This window comes from Perognathus longimembris, chromosome 16 (assembly GCF_023159225.1).
Source record: "Perognathus longimembris pacificus isolate PPM17 chromosome 16, ASM2315922v1, whole genome shotgun sequence".
Lineage (NCBI taxonomy): Eukaryota > Metazoa > Chordata > Mammalia > Rodentia > Heteromyidae > Perognathus > Perognathus longimembris.
The window spans coordinates 44,507,696-44,531,455 of record NC_063176.1 but is presented as its reverse complement, the minus strand read 5'-3'; the positions used below and the strand labels follow the sequence as shown (position 1 = coordinate 44,531,455).

The 23,760-nt window shown below is 35.4% G+C and overlaps 1 protein-coding gene across 4 annotated transcripts in view; it reads left to right on the top strand.

The window, feature by feature from the left end:
• The window catches only part of Stim2 (stromal interaction molecule 2), a 103,507-nt gene that overhangs the window by 21,811 nt on the left and 57,936 nt on the right, over positions 1-23,760 (top strand). For all 4 annotated transcript variants that reach the window (XM_048363817.1, XM_048363815.1, XM_048363816.1 and 1 more), the window contains exon 2: positions 17,233-17,363. In XM_048363817.1, coding sequence (XP_048219774.1) covers positions 17,233-17,363 — 131 coding nt within the window. The remainder of the gene's footprint in view (positions 1-17,232; positions 17,364-23,760) is intronic.

Here is a 23,760-nt window from a genome sequence, read left to right as displayed (position 1 = left end):
TTATGGGAAATTAACATTTTGTCTGGATTACTGATTCTTTGAGTTTTAGCTTTTTAAGCTCATTGTATAGTCTAGTTATTAGACCCTTGTTAGATGTATTGCTGGTAAAGATCTCCTATCCATTGTCTTTTTTAGCAACAATGTCCTTTGCTGGGCAGAAGCTTTTTGAAGCTTTTATTCTTATAGATGACATGATGATGTTTGGATGTCTTGGAATTATTAGGAGCCAGTGTCCAGTCTTGGAAAAGCTGTTCATTTGGGGGAAAATTGTCAGTAAATTTTTTTTTTTTTGTAGTGAGGTATAATAATGTCCTTCCTTGATAGAATCCATGTTTCTCATAAGAATTCATTGACAGGGCTTTTACTCTTAGTTTTTGTGATTTAAATAATTATTTAACCTGGAACTCTTCTTACTTTGTAGATGAAGTAAGGATTAATATTTTTCTAGGTGCATGGTGGTCAACTCTCAACTCTGTCTTTGTGAGTGAGACTACTCTGGTTATTTTCATTGTGCTATCCGTTATTATTATCATGCTTTTCTTGTGTTTGGCTTTTAAATAATGGTATTTGGACTCTGTTTTCTCAGTATCCAATTATTCTCATTGCATTTAAGGATCCCAGTCAGTACTAGTGGTTACTATTTATTTTATTTTTTAATTTTATTTTTTAATGGTTACTACTTTAATTTCTAGCATAGACAGGAATCACAGAACTCTTTAACAATGTTGAAAACTTCTCACAAATTTATTTTTCATAGTTGTGGAAGTATTATTCTCACATTCTGTCTTCATTTAATCTAGGACCTAATTTGGTCTGTGCATAGCTAGCTAACCAATTAAACTGCCCGAACCCTTTCTTATCTGTTGAACTGCAATATTAAAAGTAATATCTTTTAGTGAGTCCTTATCAATAAACTTTGCTTGACCAAAATTTATGTTTTGTTCCTATTACTCTGCAACTCTAGCATTGATTCCTATCTATATATTTCCAGCTTTCTCTCAGTATAAACTGGAAAAAACTATTTGGTTCTTTTGGAGAGCATCATGCCTCCCCATGGGTCATACTTTGAACTTGGGTCTGCTGGGTCTGGTAGTATGTAAGTCTACAAGTAGAGTAGGGACTGAGCCTACTTGTCTGGCAAAACATCCTCAGGAAGCCATTAGAGAGTCTTCATGCAAATAAAGTAGATTGAATTTAATTTTCTGTTTTCACAACAAAATATCTGATACTGGGTAATGTGTAAAGGAAATTTTCCGATGGATATTTTAATATGGGTATGTTCTCCACAATAAGCTTATGTAGTAATTTACTTGATTCTAGATAGTAACCTTAGTTTTGAGTGATGTGTACAATACAGAAAAGGATATAAAAAGTGTGTACAGTTTTGAAAATTTTAAAGGCATGATGCGGGCATTGGCACTGTTCTTAAGAGGAATTATGTGGTGAGGTAGGCAGATACAGAGTGAGGAGGGTATGTATATATGTGTATGTACATATATGAATATATATGCATGTATTCATGCATATGTACATACATAAAAACAAAATACTTTGATGATATTGACCCTCAGTCACCCTACCAGTTCTGTTCTTTGAAGACATCTAGAACACTGTAATTCTACAAGAACAATGTTAATCACTTCCCAGTGACCTCCTACAAGGCTTCATCTGTCTTTCTTGCACTACTTTTGTAATTGCCTAAGCAGTGGTACAAAGAACTTTCAAGGCTTCATCCCACAAAGGCTTCATATGGTGAATGAAGCCTGGTGACTGTACTAACATAGGGACACTAAACTATGGTTTTAGTGTTTCATAGTGTTTCTAGTCATAACAGCAAGATGGTAGAGGGTCTAGGAATTCCTTGCTTCTTCTAATAAAGACCTGATAGAACTTGCTTCTACTAATAGATAACCTGACAGAATATAGATGTTTATTGTCCCTGTTGTTATGAGGCTCTGCCCATATGTCCCCATTCCAGTTTTCAGGATCCCATTTCTTCCTACTCAATGCTGTCACTTGTATACAGAGAATTCTGTGATTTGGGGGGACTTAGTTTCTTTTGTAATTAAGCAGTCAACGGAATGACTTTCTGATTTTGATCTTCAGAAATCTGGTTCTGCACTTACAGAGGTTTTTATTCAGGCAGACATAGGCCATTTATGCACTGCTTAAGCTTGGCATATGAAACCTTGGGTTTTTCTTTTGATTTTCCTACTTTATCTAGCAGTTAGGAGCCACCTGCTAATTTTATTATACTTATTAGTTTACAAATACTCTCAGGTATCACCTATATGGTTATGCAGAGCCTTGCTTTTCTATTTTCAATGATTGTATCTTTATTAATATGTCATGTCATGGACTATAAGTTCCTCTTTACCACAGGAAATCCAGGCCTTTATTGCCTAAGTCTAATTATAGTAGAGAACTAATTTCAGAAACTCCACAACCAACTCAAACTTCTCTAGGACTACCCTCAATACCCGAATCAATATCAACTAGGGTTCTTCAGAAAAAAGTAACCAGTGGAAATACAAAATAAGAAATTTATTTTAGGAAATTGGCTCATGCAGTTGCAGAAGTTAGCAAGTCTGAAATATGTAGGGAAGGTGACAAGTCTTAGAAACTTTTGGGTTGGATTTGATGCTATATTCTCTAGGCAGAAGTTTTGTGTTTCTGGGAAAGCCTCTGGTTTTGTTCTTTTTTTTTTTTTTTTTTTTTTTTTTTTTTGGCCAGTCCTGGGTCTTGGACTCAGGGCCTGAGCACTGTCCCTGGCTTCTTCCCGCTCAAGGCTAGCACTCTGCCACTTGAGCCACAGCGCCGCTTCTGGCCGTTTTCTGTATATGTGGGTGCTGGGGAACCGAACCTAGGGCCTCGTGTATCCGAGGCAGGCACTCTTGCCACTAGGCTATATCCCCAGCCCCTGGTTTTGTTCTTAATGTCTTTCAGCTGATTGTATGATGCCCACTGACACTATTAAGAAATCTCCTTTGCTTATAACAAGCAGATTTTAGATGCTAATTATATCTACAAAATAACTTTGTCAGCAACATTTAAATTAGTGTTTGATTGACTAATTTGGTACTATGCCTACCTAAGTTGACACATAAAATCTGTGGCTACTGACCCCAGTGGCTCTCCACCTAATTTTCAGATGGATATTTTAATATGGGCATGTTCTCCATAATAAGCTTATGTATTAATTTATTTGATCCTATATAGGAACTTTTTATATAAGTAGTAGGTTTTTTAAAAGAAATATATAAAGTTTTGAAGTGATGTGTACAATACAGAAAAGGATATAAAATAAGTGTATAGTTTAATAAATAATGGGAAACATTTGAAAATCACCATTCTTATCTTCTTTTTGAGATAGGGTCACCTTAATGTTTTGCTCCAATTGGACTCTAGCTTTGATCTTCCCATCTCTACCTCCTAGATAGCAGAGTTTATAGATTTACACTACTGTGCCTGTCCTTGATATGTGTATGTGTGTGTGTGTGTGTGTGTGTGTGTGTGTGTGTGTATTGGAGTAGCTTGAGTTGATTTGCCTCCATTTTTTTTTAGTTGCATGCTACTTTGTAAATGGTTGAATGCAGATACATTAAAAAATAAGTTGTGTACTATGTAATTTTAATATAGCGATTTATATTTGTATATTAGGATTTTCAGAATTGCTAAGATTTCTGAGTCATCAGTCTTTGAGGAAACTGAGGGATTTTTACTTAGATTTTGCTTCTGGCTCTGACGTCTCTGGACCTCAACATTCTTCATGTGCAATACAATTATCTACTTCATATAGCTTTTATAAAGATAAACTGACAAGTGCTTTAAACTGTAAACTACATAAATGGAAGATTTTGAAGTTAACAAATGTAGGCAAATATTTAAGCAGAGTGAAAAGGAACCATTGGGATCTGTCTAAATTCCTTGAGTTTACAGAAAATTAAAGAGGCTAGAGTAGAGAAGTTCTCAAGGTTATGAATGAGTAAGTAGTGAGTATTCAGTGCTAACTCTGAGATCCATTTTTCCCAAATCATTGACTTCTATTTTGCCTTTAAGTGAAACAGTAGGTAATTGAGATACGTTGACTTCTTTGGTTTTCTATCATTACAAGAGTTTAGTAGAGAGAACATTTGACTATATTGAGAAAAAGGAATTTTAAGACTTTGGTTTCTTAAGTTACCAATAATTAAAACTATTGTCAAAGTAGTTATTGAATTTTTTCCTCCAGGATTTACACAAAGAGAGCCTTGTTATGATTTTCAGGGATTAAAATTCAAGTAATACAGTATGAAACAAAGCCCTGTGTGGTTGCTCCATAACTTTTAACTGGAAATCCAGTTGAAAATTTACTTTACAAAAACTATTAATTCAGTGTTATTTTTAGTAAAACTTTACTTTGTATGGAGATTTTCAAACAAATTGTTGAAGGTAGTTCTTTGAAATCCAATTTTTCTCTTTAACTTTTTATTCTCTAACTGTACTCTGGGTAATTAATATTTCCTTTAGATTCTGAAACATTGGTGGTATTATAGGAAAGTTTGTTATTTCATCTTTGAAAGGTATAGTTTCTTATCCTCCCAGAGATCGATTTTTTTTTTTTTTAACCCCTGCTTCTGCTGTTTGATTTCAGTTAAGGATTTGTTGGGCTGGGAATATGGCCTCATGGTAGAGTGCTTGCCTCATATACATGAAGCCCTGGGTTCGATTCCTCAGCACTACATTATGGAAAAAGCCAGAAGTGGCACTGTGGTCCAAGTAGTAGAGCAAAACAGAAGCCAGGGACAGTACTCAGGCCCTGCGTTCAAGCTCCACGACTGGCAAAAAACCCAAAACAAAACAAAGAATTTCTTGTTTCCTTTCTTTTGTACCCATTGTCCTCATAGGAATTAACTTAAAAATTTTTTTTATTGTTCAGAGGTTATAGTTTACATAAGTCAGATAAAGAGTACATGTTTTCCTAGGAATTTTGGTGCATGTAAAATGATTGATGTCTAAGGTCATAATAAAAGATTTCCTAGCTAGGCACCAAGCGGCTCATGCCTGTTATCCTAGCTACACAGGAAGCTGAGATCTGAGGACTGTAGTTCAAACCCAGCCCGGGCATGAAAATCCATGAGACTCTTGCCTTCAGTTAAGTACCCAAAATAAGAGCTGAAAGTGGAGCTGTAGCTCAAGTGATAATCTGTTAGCCTTGAGCAAAAAAGCTCAGGCCCTCAGCTTAACTAATAAGACAGGCACACCCATACACACAAAGCAATTTCTGAGTTGATTTGAAATCCCAAGCATTCTTACCTGTGTAGCTTTATAGAAAATATGAGTGACGTGTTTTAAATGTTAAAATTCTAGTTTTACCTGACTCATTTTGATCACCTATATTTATAAAAAAGTGAACACCAAAATGGTAGAGTTGTCAGTTGTTTGGAAAATTCTAGGGAATGAGGCTATGTATTGCTTAAATTGTATGAACATTTAATAAGCATTTACGTACAATTATATTATTGACCAAATGTTGAGGGACAGATTTAAGTGTAGACTTGTGCCTTTTTCCTTTTAGATGACATTTTCCTAAAAAAACAAAACAAAACAAAAAAAACTCACTGCCTTTATCACAAAGGCACTCAGTGCCTAATAGAGAAGAGTTCATCTATTATATTGTAAATGTTCCTTTTTGGGTTTACTATTAAGTACAGTTTAACTGATTTTTCTAGAACAACTTATATATTTTATATTTACTTATATATTTGTTGTCCTTAAGAGCCCATCTGATTTGATTTTTTATGTGTTAATTTTGTAATTGGATAAGTTAAAATTTGAAGATGTTGAGAGATATGATGAAGATTAGATTGTTAATAATGAAGTTGAATTTTGAGATCAGATCTAGCTCCAGAGGAGCTGATGGTATTTCTTGAGGAATTCTGCTTATTCCTTAGAGAGGTAGATTAGTTAGTGAGGATGTCGGTTGGGAGGTAAAATGTTATTTGCAAGGGTAGTCTTGATGCATAGATGGAGAATAGGAGACATCTATTAGGAAGGTATGGAGGGCTTTATAGAGAGTTTTATTTATCATCACTGACAGAAGATTCCTAGGATCAGAATATGACTAGTGTTTCAAGCTGAAGATTGGGCTTTATGTTTTACACCACTAAAAGGTACAGAATTTCAGAGGCAGGAATGATGTGATTGGATTCATAAAGAGAGATGGTTCCTATAGAGTGAGCTATATTTGTAGTACAGTGGTGCTGGTGAAAGAGGAAGCCATTATAGGAAGGTTTGGGTATAAGCAGTGGAGGTTGTCTCTTAGGGAAATGGCAGCAGAATGGAGAGGAGGGATCTAGATTTCCTTTTTTTTTTTGTTGTTGTTTCTCCTTCTTGTCAGAAGTACTGAGAACTATGTCTAAAACACTGACCCAGCATTTTGATCATTTTTATATTGTGTCTCTACAAACGTTACCTTTAATTGGTAAGAGTATGGCGTGTAGAAAATCAGATCTTTTAGTGACAAAGCTGTTTCTTTCAATGGGAGTTAATTTTTTTTTGGCCTTGATTATGGTAATAATAGAAAAAACTTTTTAGTATAGAACCTACACAGCAGTTCAGCTAATATTACCTAAAATGTTCAGTAATATTTTATGAATGACTTCTTTTATCTCATTCTAGATCATTTGAAACCATTTCTTAGAAATTTCTGAATGAGTTCTGCAGGCTGGAAGAATGAGTAATTGTTAGTCTTTTGACCACACCCCCTCCTAGGCCCAGTTCTACCTATTTGATGCCACTCGAATCTCATTCTTTTTTTTTTTTTTTTCCTCAAATTTTTATTATCAAACTGATGTACAGAGAGGTTACAGTTTCATACGTTGGGCATTGGATACATTTCTTGTACTGTTTGTTACCTTGTCCCTCATGCCCCCCTCCCTCCCCCCCTTTCCCTCCCCCCCCAGGTGTTCAGTTCACTTACACCAAACAGTTTTGCAAGTATTGCTTTTGTAGTTATTTCTCTTTTTTTACCCTGTGTCTCTCAAATTTGGTATTCCCTTTGAATTTCCTATTTCCAATACCAGTAAACATGGTTTCCAATATACTCAGATAAGATTACAGAGATAGTGTAGGTACAACCATAGGAAGGTGATACAAGAACATCATCAGTAATAGAAACTACACATACACATAGGACGTTGAAAGTAGTTACAACTGTGATATATCAATTGTTTCCATAACCTGGAGTTCATTTCACTTAGCATCATCTTATGTGTTCATAAGGGTATAGATTGGGCCTTGTGATGCTCTGCTATGGCTTGCCTAAACCTGTACTAATTATTCCCAATAAGGGAGGCCATAGAGTCCATGTTTCTTTGGGTCTGGCTCACTTCACTTAGTATAACTTTTTCCAAGTCCTTCCATTTCCGTACAAATGGAACAATGTCATTCCTTCTGATAGAGGCATAAAATTCCATTGTGTATATGTACCACATTTTCCTGATCCATTCATCTATGGAGGGGCATCTGGGTTGGTTCCAGAGTCTAGCTATGACAAATTGTGCTGCGATGAACATTGTTGTGCTGGTGGCATTACTGTGATTTTGTTTGTGGGCTTTTGGATAGATACCCAACAGTGGGGCTGCTGGGTCATAGGGGAGTTCTATATTGAGCCTTCTGAGGAATCTCCATACTGCTTGCCAGAGTGGCTGAACCAGTTTACATTCCCACCAACAATGAAGTAAGGTTCCCTTTTGGCCACATCCCCTCCAACAATTGTTATTATTGAATCTCATTCTTATCTCCTATTCGTCATGAGTTGGGAGGCAGTTGTTGCATTTGTTCCCCCCTGTCATGTGAAAGGTGGAGTTTTCTTAGATCCCTTTTAGGAGCAGTCTTCCTGTTGCTGAACAGGAACAGAAATAAAAGTTTATGATAATAGAGTTTAGTTTGTAGTATCAGATCACTTAAATATTTACTTTATGTATCTTTTTCTAAAATTATGAAATGCAAAGGAAAGTGGTAGTAATCTTTATGTTTGGTAATGAGTAAGGTCTTTTCTTACTTGATGTCATCTCTATTATAGGGGCTTTATACGAAAGTGTCTCTAGTGAGAGTTCTGTGAGTTAGTGAAATTTAATCTTCTAAATACTTTTTCGTACTCACTTTTAGCACAGCCTTAGTTTATACTCTTTCCCATTGCTTGGAATGACAACTTGTTTCCTTGGAATGACAACTTGTTTCCTTGCCTCTATCTGTTATCCTTAAATTCATATTCTGCAACTGCCTGAATACAAGACACAAACCTGACAAGGGACCGTGTCCCACCCAGTTTCCATGAATCTCTTGCTGCTGAGTTTGGTTAAGTACTTGAAATTGTGAAATAACCAGAGAAGGTCCTTGGACATTTGAGTTTCATGAAGTCTGGTAGCTCATTTTTTTGTGCACATGTAGACACATAAATAAGATTGATTTTTGTAAAATATTTAAGTGAATTCAGTTTCCTATATGTTTTAAGTGATATTTTATTTTATTTTTTAAAAATTTTTATTGTCAAACTGATGTATGGAGGGGTTATTAAGTGATATCTTATTTATGCATAGTATTTGTTAAAATACCTGGTTCAAATTGGTGCTATTTGAGAGGGTACAAGGTTATTAAAAAGACAGAAAATATGATGCATAGTTGTTTGTAAATAAGAAAATGGTACACATATTTTCTAGCTATCGTTTAAATAATAAAACCAAACAGCTGAGGTATGCAGAGAGTGCTAAGGATAATAAAAGTCATTTTCAAATGTTGCATTTGGAGAAAAAACAAGGAAGTCAGCAGGTTATTTCTGATGCTGTAATAATAGTTCGTGACAAAAAGAATGTCAAACTACACCACCCATTTGATTTCCTTCTTTGTTAGGACAGTCAATATTTAATTGAAAATGGTAGATTATTATTGAAAGATAATTGTATAAGAATTGAGCTAAATCTTCTCAATGATCAGGATTGTTTTCATCCAGTGCTCTAAAAATCAAGTTTAATATCCCTGTGATCCTCATCTATGGGCAATCTTATTCTAGTAGAATATGAATGGTATGTGAATGAATGCTGACAGTTTGTAGTCAGAATAATTTTTAGCTCAGGGGCAGCATTCAGTCCCTGAGTTCAAGCCCTGACAACAACAAAAAATAATTTTTAAAGTATAATTAACATGCAATAAGTGATTCTTGGTTAAAGCATATATAATTTAATGTCTCAGTACATTTATATATTAATAGCCAAAATAATGAGTACAATCATGATCATCAGGTGTTTCCTCCTGCCCTTTGTAAGGAGAAGAAAAGGATAGTCAGTCTAGATAATGTTGTGTTGTTTGGAAACTAAGAGAATGATCATTTCTGTCAAATGCTTCCTGATAGGCAGAGTAACTTGAGATGTGAGATAGATGATTATTTGATTTAGTAGTGTAGAAGTTATGAATTTCTCCTCACCAGGCTTTTTTGGGAGTATATTTTTAAAAGAGAAAAGGAGGAGAGAAATTGAAGATGGTCATTAGGAATGTTTTCAGGCTATTTTCTGCAAGATGAAAAAAGGAACAGAACAGTAATGAAATGAGTCTTTCATTTTTTTTTTTGTGATACAGAAGAAAACCTGTATGCTTATATACTAATGGCAGTAATTCTTTTGTAGTATAATGTTAAGGATAAATTCCAAAAGTGAGTTGTTAAATGGGATGAAATGCAGCTCACAAATGTAGAGCTAGGCTTGTATAGAAACTTGGAGTAGGCAAGAGACACAGTATGAAGATACAGACTATTGAGAGGTGGTTCTGTGAGTCATAGGGATTTATGGAAGTTCTCTTTGGATAGGTTCATTAATTTTGTTTTCTTCCATCGGAAGTATAGTTAGCAGTCATTGCTCTGAATAAGGTTGAGGAGGAGGCAGTTAGGGTTGAGGATCAAGAAGGTGTGAAATAGAGTGGGGGTGTTAATAGGCCAGGGAGTTAAAATATGCTTGCTTGGCAGCTTAAGAGTGTAATTGAGGTCTGTGGTTATGAGTTTAAAGCATGATCAGCCAGGTTTAGATGCATAGTGTCAGTGCAGAGTTGATGGAGAATTCAATTTAACCAGGGTTGTGGCTTTGCTAAACCTGTGTGATGCAGTGAGAAAAAGGCAAGGAAGTTAAGGGTGTTTGTAGGGGAGTGATGAGTGGCTATCTATTAAATAAACGGTGGAGAAGAGGTGAGAAGACATCAAAAGGCAAGAATAGTAATTATGCAACTGATGATGGTGCTCTGAAAAAGAGTAGAGTCTGGAGGATATATTGAAGGTAAAGCCTACAGATTTCTTGGTGTTGAACAGAATGAGAAGAGGGAGGATTTCAGAGTTTTGGCCTGAACATTTGTAAGACTGGAGTTGCTTGCTGTCAACTTGAATGTCTAGTACGTTGTGACATTCTGTAGTTTGGCTATTTTTGCTGATTGTTCCATGGAGGGGAATAAATGAAAATTTTCTAGTTCAATTAAGCCAGCCAAATATACAGACCACCTCAGTGCATGACCACCTATTATATTTTTACCTTGAATCACTTATTCAGTAAGTACACAGTATATAGGTTGTATCCCTTGTGAGCTAGTAGGCAATCGAAAAATAGAACTGAGCAAACTAATACAAGTCAGTAATTTGTATTGGTTTTAGTTCTTACTTAAAAAACTGTATTTTGGAAAATGTTTGAAATAAAAGGATTATTGTTACCTTAAATTATGTTATATTGTCTTCGTATTTAACAAATTAACTTACTGTTTCAGTTAAATCTAATGTGAGCACACACATTTGGCAATTTCATATCTGTAGTACTTTTTATTCTGAAACTTAAATTGTTAAAGTTATTTTTTAGATGACAGTAGAAAATTAAGGTATTTCATAGGTTATAGGCTACATGAAAATCTTTACCAGAAGCAGATTTTTTTTTAAACAGGAGCAGATACAAATGATACTCTGCAAATTGATTACTTGAACAGTTTCCAAAGCTTAAATCCACCCTAAATGGAAGAAATCAAACTATTAAGAATATGAAGAAAATATTACTCTTTTTTGGATAACTCTTTTGGGTTAAACATGAACATTATGAGTTTTAGACAGTTGCTGAGTTTTTGGAGTAATGTATATTTCTTCCTAAGGAGAAATCTTTGATTAGGAAGGGAAGAATTAATTTGTATTCATGTATTTTGATATAGATTGAATAATTTTATAACATTCAGTATGATCTTCCATTAAAACCTAATATTTAGAAAGAGAGCCCATTCCTAAATACCAGGAAAGATTCAGATGAAATAAACAACTTCGCAGAAAAAAGAGAGATTTTAATGTGCATACTCTAGGTATAAAGAAGGTTTTCTGTGTATGAAGAATTGTCAAGCATCTTTGGCACTGAACTCTCTTCACCTACCAATTTTAAAGCAAGTAAAGATCTTTTTATAATTTCTAATATGAATAATTGGTAAATATATATATATATAATCTATAAATAACCTATAACAGTAACTTATAAAATATTTCTGAAAGGGGCTGGGGATATAGCCTAGTGGCAAGAGTGCCTGCCTTGGATACACGAGGCCCTAGGTTCGATTCCCCAGCACCACATATACAGAAAACGGCCAGAAGCGGTGCTGTGGCTCAAGTGGCAGAGTGCTAGCCTTGAGCGGGAAGAAGCCAGGGACAGTGCTCAGGCCCTGAGTCCAAGGCCCAGGACTGGCCAAAAAAAAAAAAAAAAAATATTTCTGAAAATAACAACTGTTTGATAGCACATATAAAATGTAAAAAGGATAGCATCAGTTGTGTTACAAACTATTAAACAGATGTTTTTCCTGATTCAGCTATTTGTGAAGACTTCTTGCAGTGCTCAGTCATGACATCTCCAGTTTCTCTGCTGCTTTTGGGTATCTTAAACAGGCTGTTTTAAAAAAATTGTGGTAAGATGGTTTCAAAATTAAGAGATGTTGTTATAATATTTTTGCTTTAGTGTTTTTAATTATAAGTTAAAAAGCTTTAAATTTGAGTTTAGAGCTTGGTATTTTGGGAACTAAGTTATAAGCTTTTATTTTGTTTTTAATAGGGATTTTGTGAGATTTTTTTTCCCCTTCCCAAATAAACATCTTTTCTGCTTTTGAATTTTAATGATTGAAAGGATTGACTGGCAGTTTGTTGGTACCTATTCTTGAGTTCAGGGCCTTGTAATTACTTGAGGTATACTTGATTACATCTGGTGCTCTACCACTTGAGCCATGCCTCCAGTCCAGCATTTTGCTAGTTAATTGGAGTGGAAGTCTTCTGGTCTTTTCTGTCCAGAGCTGATGTCCAGTGATCGGCCTTTTGAATAGCTAGGACTATAGTTGTGAGCCATGGACTCAAGTCAGTTGGCTGGCTTTATATACATTATGTAAGTAGTTATCAACTTAGAAATATTTGATTTGCAGATATGATTAAATGTCTGTTCTCTGGTGTGGCCTTGTATTTATGCTGTTATCCATATGATTGACTCTTTCCTTTTCCTTTATGATGATAGTAGAGGTTTTCTTATGTGGAACAGATGGTGGACAAAGGGAATTCCATGTTTTTATTGCTGTGACCACATTTATTGGGTAAATGGACTCTGCTAATTGGAAATGTGGATTTGTTTTCTTTAAAAAACTGCAAATTTCCTGTAATAATTGTTTGCATCATTAATAAGCACATAGCAAAATATATCTAAATGAGACTTTTATTTTTAAAATTAATGCTTTTGAGAGGTTTTATACTTCTGTTCAGTAGTAATTTCAATGATCCTGTCCTTAGATTCCTGTTTTGGAATTTGCATACAAAATATTCCTCTTAAGTATTCTTTTAAAGCTAGTAGCTCTTTTCCTTTTAACAGGCTGTGTGTGGGGTATAGGAAAGGAAGGGATAAAGTTCTTTGGATTGGGATAGATAACCAGCTGTTTGATTTAGAGTAAATTACCTGTGAGAACTTACCTGTGAGAACCTTGGTTTATGCATCAAAAGAGAGAATGTGACACTGACATGACAGGGTTAGTGAAAGTACTTGAATTAAATATCAAGTAAAGTACTCAATGTTTTCATATTAGTCACTCACTTTCATTCATTATCTTTGCTATTTGTATTTTAGTTTTGGAATGAGCCAGAATGTAGTTAGAGTTAAGTCTTTTTTTGTTTGTTTGTTTGTTTCTTTAAAATCACACAGTAATATAGTAGAAAGATTAGACAGATGTCAGGAACTACATTATGAAATTCCTGCTGTGCCATTTATTAGCTAGTTTTTGTGGACACTTCACCTTTCTAGATAGCAACAATTATCTTTTTTGTTTGTTTTATTTTGTGCCTGTCATGGGGTTTAAACTCGACCTAGGTGCTGTCCTGGAGCTTTTTTTGCTCAAGGCTAGTTCTCTGTCACTTGAGCCACAGATCCACTAATGTCTTTTGGGTTTGTTTCTTTTTAGTGCTAGGTTGGAGATAAGAGTCTCATGGACTTTCCTGACTGGGCTGGCATTGAACTGCTAAGCTCAAATTCCAGCTTCCTGAATAGGGTTATAGGTATAAGCCATTGGTGCCCAGCTCCCACAGTTATCTTTTGAGGGCAAGCTTTGAGTTCCAAATCAGTTACACACACTGCTTTATATTTTCTATATATAGCTATCTCACTTAATTCTAACATAAAATTGTGTGTGTGTGTGTGTGTGTGTATGAGAATGAATTGATTTTTTTTTTTCATGTGGTACTGAGGAATTGAACCCAGGGCTTCATGCATGCTAGGCAAGCACTCTACCACTAAGCCATATTCCCAGCCATTATGAGAATGAATTGAATGCTCTTTTGGTTCCCTTGTGTTCATCCATAATACTGTGATACCAATTTTATTTTACATGATACTAAATTCTGAACTGATACAAATAAAACAAGTTGCTCTTGAATTTTGTGTGCTAGTGGCCCTGGAGACTGAACCCTGGGCCTTGTGGATGCTAGACATGTGCTCTGCTACTGAATTACAGTATTTCCAGCCTAATGGATTGTTCTTAGATCATAACAAGATATTGTTTGGAATTAATGTAACCTTTTAAAATTATTTTATTTATTTTTTGCTTACATGGCACCAAGGGCTTGAACCTAGTAACTAGTACTTTAGGTGTGAGCCATTGGCATCCAACTAAAACATTTTTTTTTTTTTGTAGCATTCTGGGAAGCCACAAGTCAAATAAGTATGTGAATGTACCTGTATGCTTGTGGTTTTTTTTTCCACACTTAGTAAAAAATATTTTCCCACATGACAGATGCTATTATATTATTGCTTTCTAGAAGCTTGTAGTATAAAAGAAAATGGAAAAAAATATAGGTGTCAGTGCATGTAGAGATAAATATAGGTGTATGAAGACTCCTCTTTTATTTATGTGCAGTGAAGAAACTTATTGGTTAATTATAAATACAAGTGTGGATATTTTTTGGATAGAGGGATTTGCTGGGCAATGAGAAGGAGTCTCATATTAATTTAGTTTTGAGATGGGACTTACGGCTTGTTCTGAAAAGATTAGCAGGAGCTTAAGATGCTTTGTGGTATGGTGGTAGGTAGGGGAATAAATGGGAGTGAAAAAGCTTAGAAGGAATAAATGTTAAAATGCTTTTAGAAAGTGAGAAGGTTTAACCTAAGGAATTTATGATATGTTACATGATACTTTAGTTCAAACACTTGGAATATACAGGTGAAATGAGCAGTTTTTCAGTGGAATTTTAAACTACTAGTCAGGGGCAGCTTCTTTCTAGGTAAACTCATAGGGATTTTCTGTGCTTAGTGGTTATAGAGGTTTGGATCTCGAAATGTTTAGTCATCAGTCAGAAGTTTCCAGCAAGGGTCATACTACTTACGTCATAGTTACATATATTTGCAATGGTTTCTCAGCCCTTGATTAGAGGGTGTGTCTTGTTTAAATGTTTAACTTTTCAAATGTCTGAGTACATTCTCGACATTCTAGAACCTTCTGTCTGCATTTATATGCCAGGTCTAGTATGGTATTCTATGTACAAATCCAATGCCAACTTCTCTTTTTCATTTGTTGTTCTGGCATGTAATATGCTGTCAGCAGATTCTAGCATATTTTGAAGGCCTGTTATGTACCTGATAATAAGAGAAAAATATGCCATAATAATTCTTACTAATTAAATTTGTTTGAGAATGACTGATAATTTTGTATGCAGGACATTTTAGTATGCTAAATCCTGGCAGCATTAAAGAATACTGAGAATATAAGATAGACTCTGTAGAGTGGTCATTAGAAGAGAAAGTAGCCATTGTTTACTTTCCTTTTTAGTTTGAATCAGATGTTTAAGTACATTGAAAAATGACACCAAAGGATAATCCCTGAAGATACTAGAGAAAGTTTATTCTAAAAGCATTGAAGTTGAAATATTTGATTTATGCCTGAGCTCTTAGTAAAAGCAATAAATACATGTAAAAACAATACTTATTAAAATTTTTCCATCTTGGTAATTAAGAATATTTCTCAACCATGAGATTCATAAATAGTTGCCAAGATAGTAAGCCAAGAGCTTGGCACCATCAGATGCTGTTCATTGTTAGTAGGCTACATTAATTGGTTTATGATTAAGTCACCCGGCTTACTTAGTTCTCTTCTGCATGAAGTTCACTGGCTTAAATGGTATGATAGAAGGAAAATAAGCTCTAAATACTGCCTTTTCTTTTCTTTAGCTTCATTTTTTTCCTTAGAGATCTTATTTTCTTAGGTTTCCAAACTATTCCTTATGTTTTTCAGTTCACACATGACAGAATGGAAAATATGGCATATTTGTCTTCCAGGTGTAACAAAAATCATTTGATGCATTTTTGTAACTGTTTTGGTCTCAGCTAAACTAAAGAGAAGCGTGGCTTTGTCTTATCTAGACAACTTTTAGCCGTAACATGTCATTCATATATGTCATTCAATTGTCTCTTCAGTGTGACCTTTTCTCTTCACTGCCCCCGTATAGGTTGTACTCTATAATTTCCTATTTGGACTAATGTGATAAACATTTTTTGTAGCAAACTTGCTCCTCATTAAAATACAACATAGAGCCTATCAGAGAAGAGATGACAAATAAGTATATGAAAAAGCATTCCATAACTTAATTTATCGAAAAAAATGCACATTAAAACAATGAGACATATAAACCTGCTAGTATGTACTTCTAGAGCAATGACAATAGAGCAAGTGCACTACTATGAACTGCAGTCTCAGTCCTAGGTACTGTCTTTCTTAACCATCAGTGGCTTCTTTCAGAATGTTTTTACTGCTGTTTGTTGTGCTTCACTGATGATAGCCCCAGGCTGTCTTTACAGGTCTATTGCTACTCCACCCATACTTGCTAGTGTTTTCTTCCGTCCCTTGGAAAGTACTGTTGGGCTAGTGGGAGAACAGTTCTTGGTTGTGTACCTCTTGCCGGTACATTGTAGTTATTTAATGTTCTTGCCCCTCTCCCCTCCACTAACTTTCAGTAGTAGTGGGGAGGGGTTGAAAAAAAGAGGAAGAAGGGAAGAATTCTAAGCTCTCCCAATTGGAAACCCCTTTGCTTGAAAAATTGTATTATTTGTGGCTTCCAAGCTCTTTATATTTCCATCTGAGTTTGCTTTGTTGTTCCTTTTTCTAAACATACTTACTAAAATCTAGTTTTTTTTCCCCATCAGGCCAATTGCTTATATGTAAGAGTCAGGCACATCATTTATTAGTTATCCCATAGTTATAATGTACACATATAGAAAACAATAATAATATGTAGTGGTAGTAATAGTGATATAAGTATGTTGGAAAGAGGAATGATAAAACAAAAGCCTGTCATCTCATGATTGATTACAGTGTGAAAGTTAGGAAACAAAGTGGGTAATATAATAGGCTGCTAGAGTACTATGAAGAAAAATCAAGTCAAGAGTAAAGAAGAAGGCTAGTTTAGGAGGAACAGAGTTAAATGAAAGAAGTTTGTTTACCATGGATGTATTTGAGAAAAAAAGAGCTTTGCAGACAGGAAACTGCAAGTAGGATTATTAATTTTAGTCAGTTGTGTTCATATATTATATTTTTGATGTGAAAAATGTACTCTGATATTTCAAGCATCTTAGTCTAAAGTTTAATTTTATTGCAAGTTTTCCCTTTTAAATTACATTGTTTTACTCTGGCCTGTGTTTTGGTGTGGCAAGTTTGTAATTATCGTTTATTTTATTTTAGATCCCTGCATGTCACTGAGTCCACCGTGCTTCACAGAAGAAGATAGATTTAGTCTGGAAGCTCTTCAGACGATCCATAAACAAATGGATGATGACAAAGATGGTGGGATTGAAGTAGATGAGAGTGATGAAGTAGGTGGAAAGCTTTTTCCCTGTATTTTCTTACAAGAGAATGACTGTGTGGCCAGTCTTAAGTTTTCTTTTTATTCTGTATGACTCAGCTTACAAACCCTTAGTATCTTTAGCTTTTCTGTTTTCTATTTATTTATTCATTTATTCATTCATTCATTCTTTCTTTCTTTATTGTCTTTTTTCCTGTCATGGGGCTTGAACTCTGGGTGTGGGCGCTGTACCTGAGCTCTTCAGCTTGAGCCACAGCACCACCCCCTTATTTATTTTTTTCTTTTGGGTTTATTATGGTGTTTAACTTAGGGCCTCATGATTGCTAATAGGAATTAGGTCTTCTTAGATAGGCTTTTGTGTTTTGCGTGTAGATGGCCTCATATGACAGTCCTGCTACATATGCCTTCCTTGTCTCTGGGGCTGGAGGAACCATCTACTGTACCTGCTTCTTGTCGAGATGAAGTCTTGATAACCTTGTTTTTAATTTTATGGCATAGAATTTTGATTCAGTGTTTACTTACTGAAAAGCTGGGAATACAGATGTATACTGCCATGCCCAGCTCATTTTAAAATTTTCTTTTTTCTCTTTTTATGCTTTAATTTTACCCTCACTATTTAAATGGCTTTCTTTTTTTTAAGTGCCTATTTGTATGTAAGACTTGTCAGTTATTTTTTTCTTGTTTCTTTTTTGTAAATTTAATTTTATTGTCAAGTTGATGAACAGAGGGGTTGCAGTTACATACATAAGGCAGTGAGTACATTTCTTGTCAACCTTTTTACCTCCCCCTTCATTTTTATCCCACCTTTCCTGCTCCCCAATCTTCCCCTCGAGTTGTACAGTTGATTTCCAACACATTGTCTTGTGAGTATCACTGTTGCATTGGTTCACCTTTTTTATCCTTGTCTCACCATTTTGTTGTTCCCTTTCCCTTCCCTAATTCAGATAAACATATATACAATACCCCGGGTACCAAAATCAAATACAATGACAACAGGAACTAAACCATAGGGAAGAAAAATGCAAGAAAAAAGAAATAACAACATAGTAAATTTAAAATAACCACAACATGAAAAACCTCTTGTTTCCATATCTTAGAGTTCATTTCGCTTAGCATCACATGATCATCTCCATAGATGCAGAAAAATTATTTGACAAGATCCAACACCCATTTATGATGAAAAAGCTCTGGAGAAACTAGGAATTCATGGAACATTCATGAATAAAGACTGTTTATCACAAACCTACAGCTAGCATTATACTTAATGGTGTAAAGCTAAAGCCATTTCCTTTATTATCAGGAATGATAATAAAAAGAGACAAGGATGTCTCTTTTCTCCACTCTTCTTCAATATAATACTAGAATTCCTAGCTAGTGCATTCAGACAAGATGCAAATATAAAGGGGATCCAAATAGGAAAAGATGAAGTAAAACTCTCTTTGGAGATGACATGATCCTGTATTTAAAGAACCCCATAGACTACTATCCCCAACTTACTTAAGCTGATCCAAAATTTTGGTAAAGTAGCAAGGTATAAAATTAATCCTTAAAAATTATTTGGACCGGGAATGTGGTTTAGTGGTAGAGTACTCACCTAGTATGCATGAAGACCTAGGTTTGATTCCTTAGTATCACATAAACAGAAAAAGCCTGAAGTGATACTGTGGCTCAGGTAGTAGAGAGCTAGCTTTGAGCACAGAGAGACTCTAGGACACAGCCCAGGTCCCTGAGTTCAAGCCTCAGGGGTAGTTCCCCTCTTCCCCCCCAAAAAAAATCAGTGGCTTTTCTGTATGCCAACAATGAGAAGAGCGAGGCTAAAGGAAATGAACTCTTGTTTCTTTTGTAGAGAGACAAGTGTCTTGATGTATTATCTAGTTTGTCCTCAAACTCCTGGGTTCAAGTGATCTCCTGCATTAGTCTCCTGAATAGCTTTGTAGGCCACCATCATGTCTGGTTCTTTCCAGGTATCAAAATACCTTCAGTCTCATACTCTTGGATTTTTTAAACACATATGCTGTTCTGACTATCACTTATCTACTGTTGCTTTACAAACAACCCATAATATAAGGCAATGACAATGGTGTATTGTGTCTCCAGTTCTGTGAATTGTCTGTGCTCATCTGATGGACAGTTTTTCTGTTCATGTAGGAATGGGTAGAGGTCACTTATGGCAATCAGCATTCATTTGTGAGGGTTGGGACAAGATATCCTTCTGTCCATTGTGATATTGCCTTCTCTACCTATCATCATTCAGGAGCCTGGCTCAAGCTTTATTACAGCCCGACAGCTGGCTTCCAAGTACTGGTATTCCAAGAAGATGAGTTCCCCATGTGAAAATGCTTATCAGGCTTGCCAGTGCTTGCTAATATCAGATTGGTGAAATTGAGACATTTGGCTAAGCTCAGAGTCTGTGGTAGAGGATTGTACATGACAGAGACAACAAGGAGAGGCACTTTACTGATTTACTATACCTGCTGTCTTTAGTTCTTAAAATATTCCCATCATTTTTCTGGTATTTTCAAAGTTTTTAGTTTCTTCACAAAAGTTGTTTTATTTGTCTTGGTCTCATTCTAATCAATCCTCCTGCCATTTCTTAGGCCTTCTTTTTGACTTTCTTGTCTGTCACTGTTGACATGCTTACAGTATTTCTTGTATTATATTATGTGACACGGCAGTGATATCCTTTAATAACATTGTCATCTAACAGTAAGTTGTTAAACAATAATATTCTCTAAAGATAAATTCTTGATCTGTTATGCAAAATATTTGTTTTGGGAATGTCTACCTAGTTTCAGGTTATTTCTGATTCTTGTATCTCTTAAGTCAGTTTGTATGTTCTACATGTATTGCTTTCTTTTGATAGTTATTTTTTTTTATTATCTTTAAGTAATTGTCCAAGAGTTGTCATTTAACAAAGCAGTTGCTGCATATAATGCATCTTGATCAGTATCACCCTCGATACTTTTTGAAGACTCTTTCTGTTGCTTTAAATTTAGTATGGTTAAAGCAAAATCTTCATTTTAGATCTCTTACTGTTCAATATCACTTCTGCACCTATGTCTCCTCAGTTCTTATCTTCTAAATTAGGAGTCGACAGACTTTTTCTATAAAGGGGTGGATTACAGATTGAAATGTGTCTTTCAAAAGCATATGTTTTGGAAAAATAATCCCCAGTACCACAAGATATGACTCTTTTGGAAGTAGGGTTGATGCATGTGCTAGACAAGTGCTTAGAGCACTACCCTGGCAACATAGCCATCTGAGTCCAATGTGTGCCTTTTTAACAGAATTCTACAGACTGGGCGATTTATAATGGGCAGAGATGTATTGCTTTACAACTTTGGAGGCTAGGATGTTCAGCACCAAGGTGCCAGTAAGTTTGGTGATTCTGATCCCGTGATGGCTACTTGCATGCTGTGTCTTTTGGAGAGGAGGAACACTTTGGATTACATGGATTACATGCAGAGGCTAAAAGGATGCACATTATCCTTTTATAATGACATCCATTCCACTCATGAAGGTAAGGCCATTGTGGCCTATTACCCTCTCTCCCACCCCCAATATCCCAATTTCTAAAATGATAGCCAAATTTCATGATATTTTGCAAGAGACAAGCATCCACTATTATAAAGATATTTAAATCTAGAAAATAGAAGAAATTCACATTTTTGAATAGTAGAAATACCTTTTTAAGGGAAAAAAGTTACCATTGTGCATAATCTATAGATGGGGAAACTATTATGTAAACTTTGACAGGTATTTCACATAATAGTACCTCAATTACAAGTTACAAAATCATTTTTAATTCATCAGATGTTAAATGCACATATGTGGAGTGTTACCACTGTGAACAAGTAAGCACATCAGAGCCTCTTGTTTTCACTTGGCTTTTTCACTCAGGGCTGGCGCCCTACCACATGAAACACACCTCTGCTTGCAACTTTTTTTTTATTGATTAGTTGCAGGTATGAGTCCATCAGATTTTTTTGCCTGGGTTAGCTTTGAACTATGATCCTCAGATCTTAGCCTCCTGAGTAGCTAGGATTATAGGCATGAACTACTTGTACATGGCTAAATGCTTATTATTTTTAAGTGAAGCTTTGTATGTCAGAAATTGTATCAAGTTGGGTGCTGGTGGCTTACACTTGTAATCCTAGCTATTCAGTAGGCTGAGATCTGAGGATCAAGGTTGGAAGCCAGCTGGGGCAGGAAAGTCTGTGAGACTATCTTCAATTAAGCACCAGAAAACTGAAGTCGAGATATAGCCTTGTGCACAAAAGCTCAGGGGCAGTGCCCAGGCCCTGCGCTCAAGTCTCATGACTGATCCCCCCACCCCCATGGAGGGGGGGAAATCTCTCTAGTATCTGCTTGTTCCTTAAAGCAAACAGTGTAGTACCTGAAAACTTTTCCTTACCCTACCATTTTTTTTTTTTTTTTACCATCCAGTCTGTCTTGCCTCTGCTTTTACAATTCTGGTTTATTATGGTTCTGCCTTTGTTAGGCTGCCTAAGTCACAGGCCATTTGAGAAGCCCATTAGCACATCATAGTTCATGTTTTTCTAGTGGAGTAGGAACTTAAACATCACAGTATAATTTTTGTTTAATGATGTGCTTGAAATGCTAAATATACTTCTAAATGAAACCTAATAAACTGGAAGAGTAGCCTCTAGTCTGAGATGACTCTTGGAAGAACTAAAAATTTGTGACTTTATTTTATGGTGGGACAGAACAAAATGTCAAACTTAGTACTTTTGCCTGTTTTGGGGTGGGTGTTACTAATACCCCTGCTTCAACTAGTAAATCTTTTTTTAAACCCCTTCTCACAAATTCTTTGTTTACCTTCGAGTGCATGTAAATGACACATTTTCATTAAAAATAATTTCTCATTCCTGTGCCATTAATTTTTAATTTGATCTCACAGCATTTTATACTCAACATTGTTACAGACTGGAAGGGGGCAGAAGAGTAGGAGTGCGAATCAGGATTGTACATCTGGACTTCTTCATTTCTAGCCTGACTGTACTGCCAGTCCTGCTCCTCTCCCCCTCCTTCCCTGAGCATTTTCAGGATCACAGCATGGCATTGCATTTATGTAATCTATTTTTTGAGAGTTTAGCACATTCACATATTGTCTCATCTTCTACAAGATGTCTGAAATTGAGTGTATACAGAACCTATCCCCATTTTACAGGCGAATAAATTGTATAATTGTGCCTTACTGTAACATTGATGTTGTTAGTCCTATATAAGTGCTGTTATAGATTGACAACATAACTCACTCTAAAGTGGCATACTTTTGAGAGTTCATGAGGGTGCTATTAAGAATTACACTAAGACAACATGTCTATCTATCTCAGGCCCAGTGGGCCATATAGTTATCCTCACTGCATGGCATATCATAGTCTGCTTTGTATTGTGCTTAGCATTTGTCTTGCCCCTTCATGAACTTGTTGTTAAATGGATCTAAGCATTATGCCAAGATTGGTATTATTAGTGAGATTCATATCTATTTCATTGTAGTTAATCATTCTGAGTCTTCTCATACTGTACAGCTTTTTTCCTAGTAACATAGCAGATGCACTCAAGCTGTTTTATTTCTTTAATGTTAAGTGATTTTTTCTCCCCTAAAAACAATATAGCTGGAAAATATTTTCTACATAAAAATGATATTAGTGTTGTCATTGACTGATTTTAGAAATTTTTTTAGTAACTTTTCTGACTTTCCTCGATTTTCTTTGAAAATAATTCCCCTTCAGCCTTGTCGAGAGATAATTATCTGGAATAAGAATTGCCTGGAAAGTGTACAATATGTTAACTTGATATATGTGTACATTGTGAAATGATTACCACAGTCAAACTAATGAATACATTGATCACTTTACCTACCAGAGGGTACAAACTTTCAGTTATAAGATAAATATGTTTTGAGACTCTATTGTACAGTAGTTAGTAATATGTTTACAATACATTTGAAATTTGTTATTCTTACCATGTGTATAGACAGACATACCCAGACACATACACAATGGTGGGACAGAAAGAGAGCTCAATTGTAAAGTGCTTCCCTAGTGTGCTTGAAACATTGAGTTTTAATACCTACCACCAGCAAAAAAGGCAAGACAAACCAAAAAAATCCCTACATTTTCATATCAGAAGAACTGACTAGTGTAAAAAGTTCCTATGACATTATGCATTGTTTATCCTGAAATTTATCTGAGTTTAGAGCTATAGTCACCTTGGGTCCACTGTTTGGTTTTAGAAAGCCATTTGAGTGGTCAAAGATGTAAGGAAAGTTGCTCTTATCCTCTGACATTATTTGGTAGTACTTTTTTGAGGACAGGAGTAGTAGTCTCCCTGTATCATAGATGAAAACACAGAGATTAAGTTACCTATATCACCTGGTATAT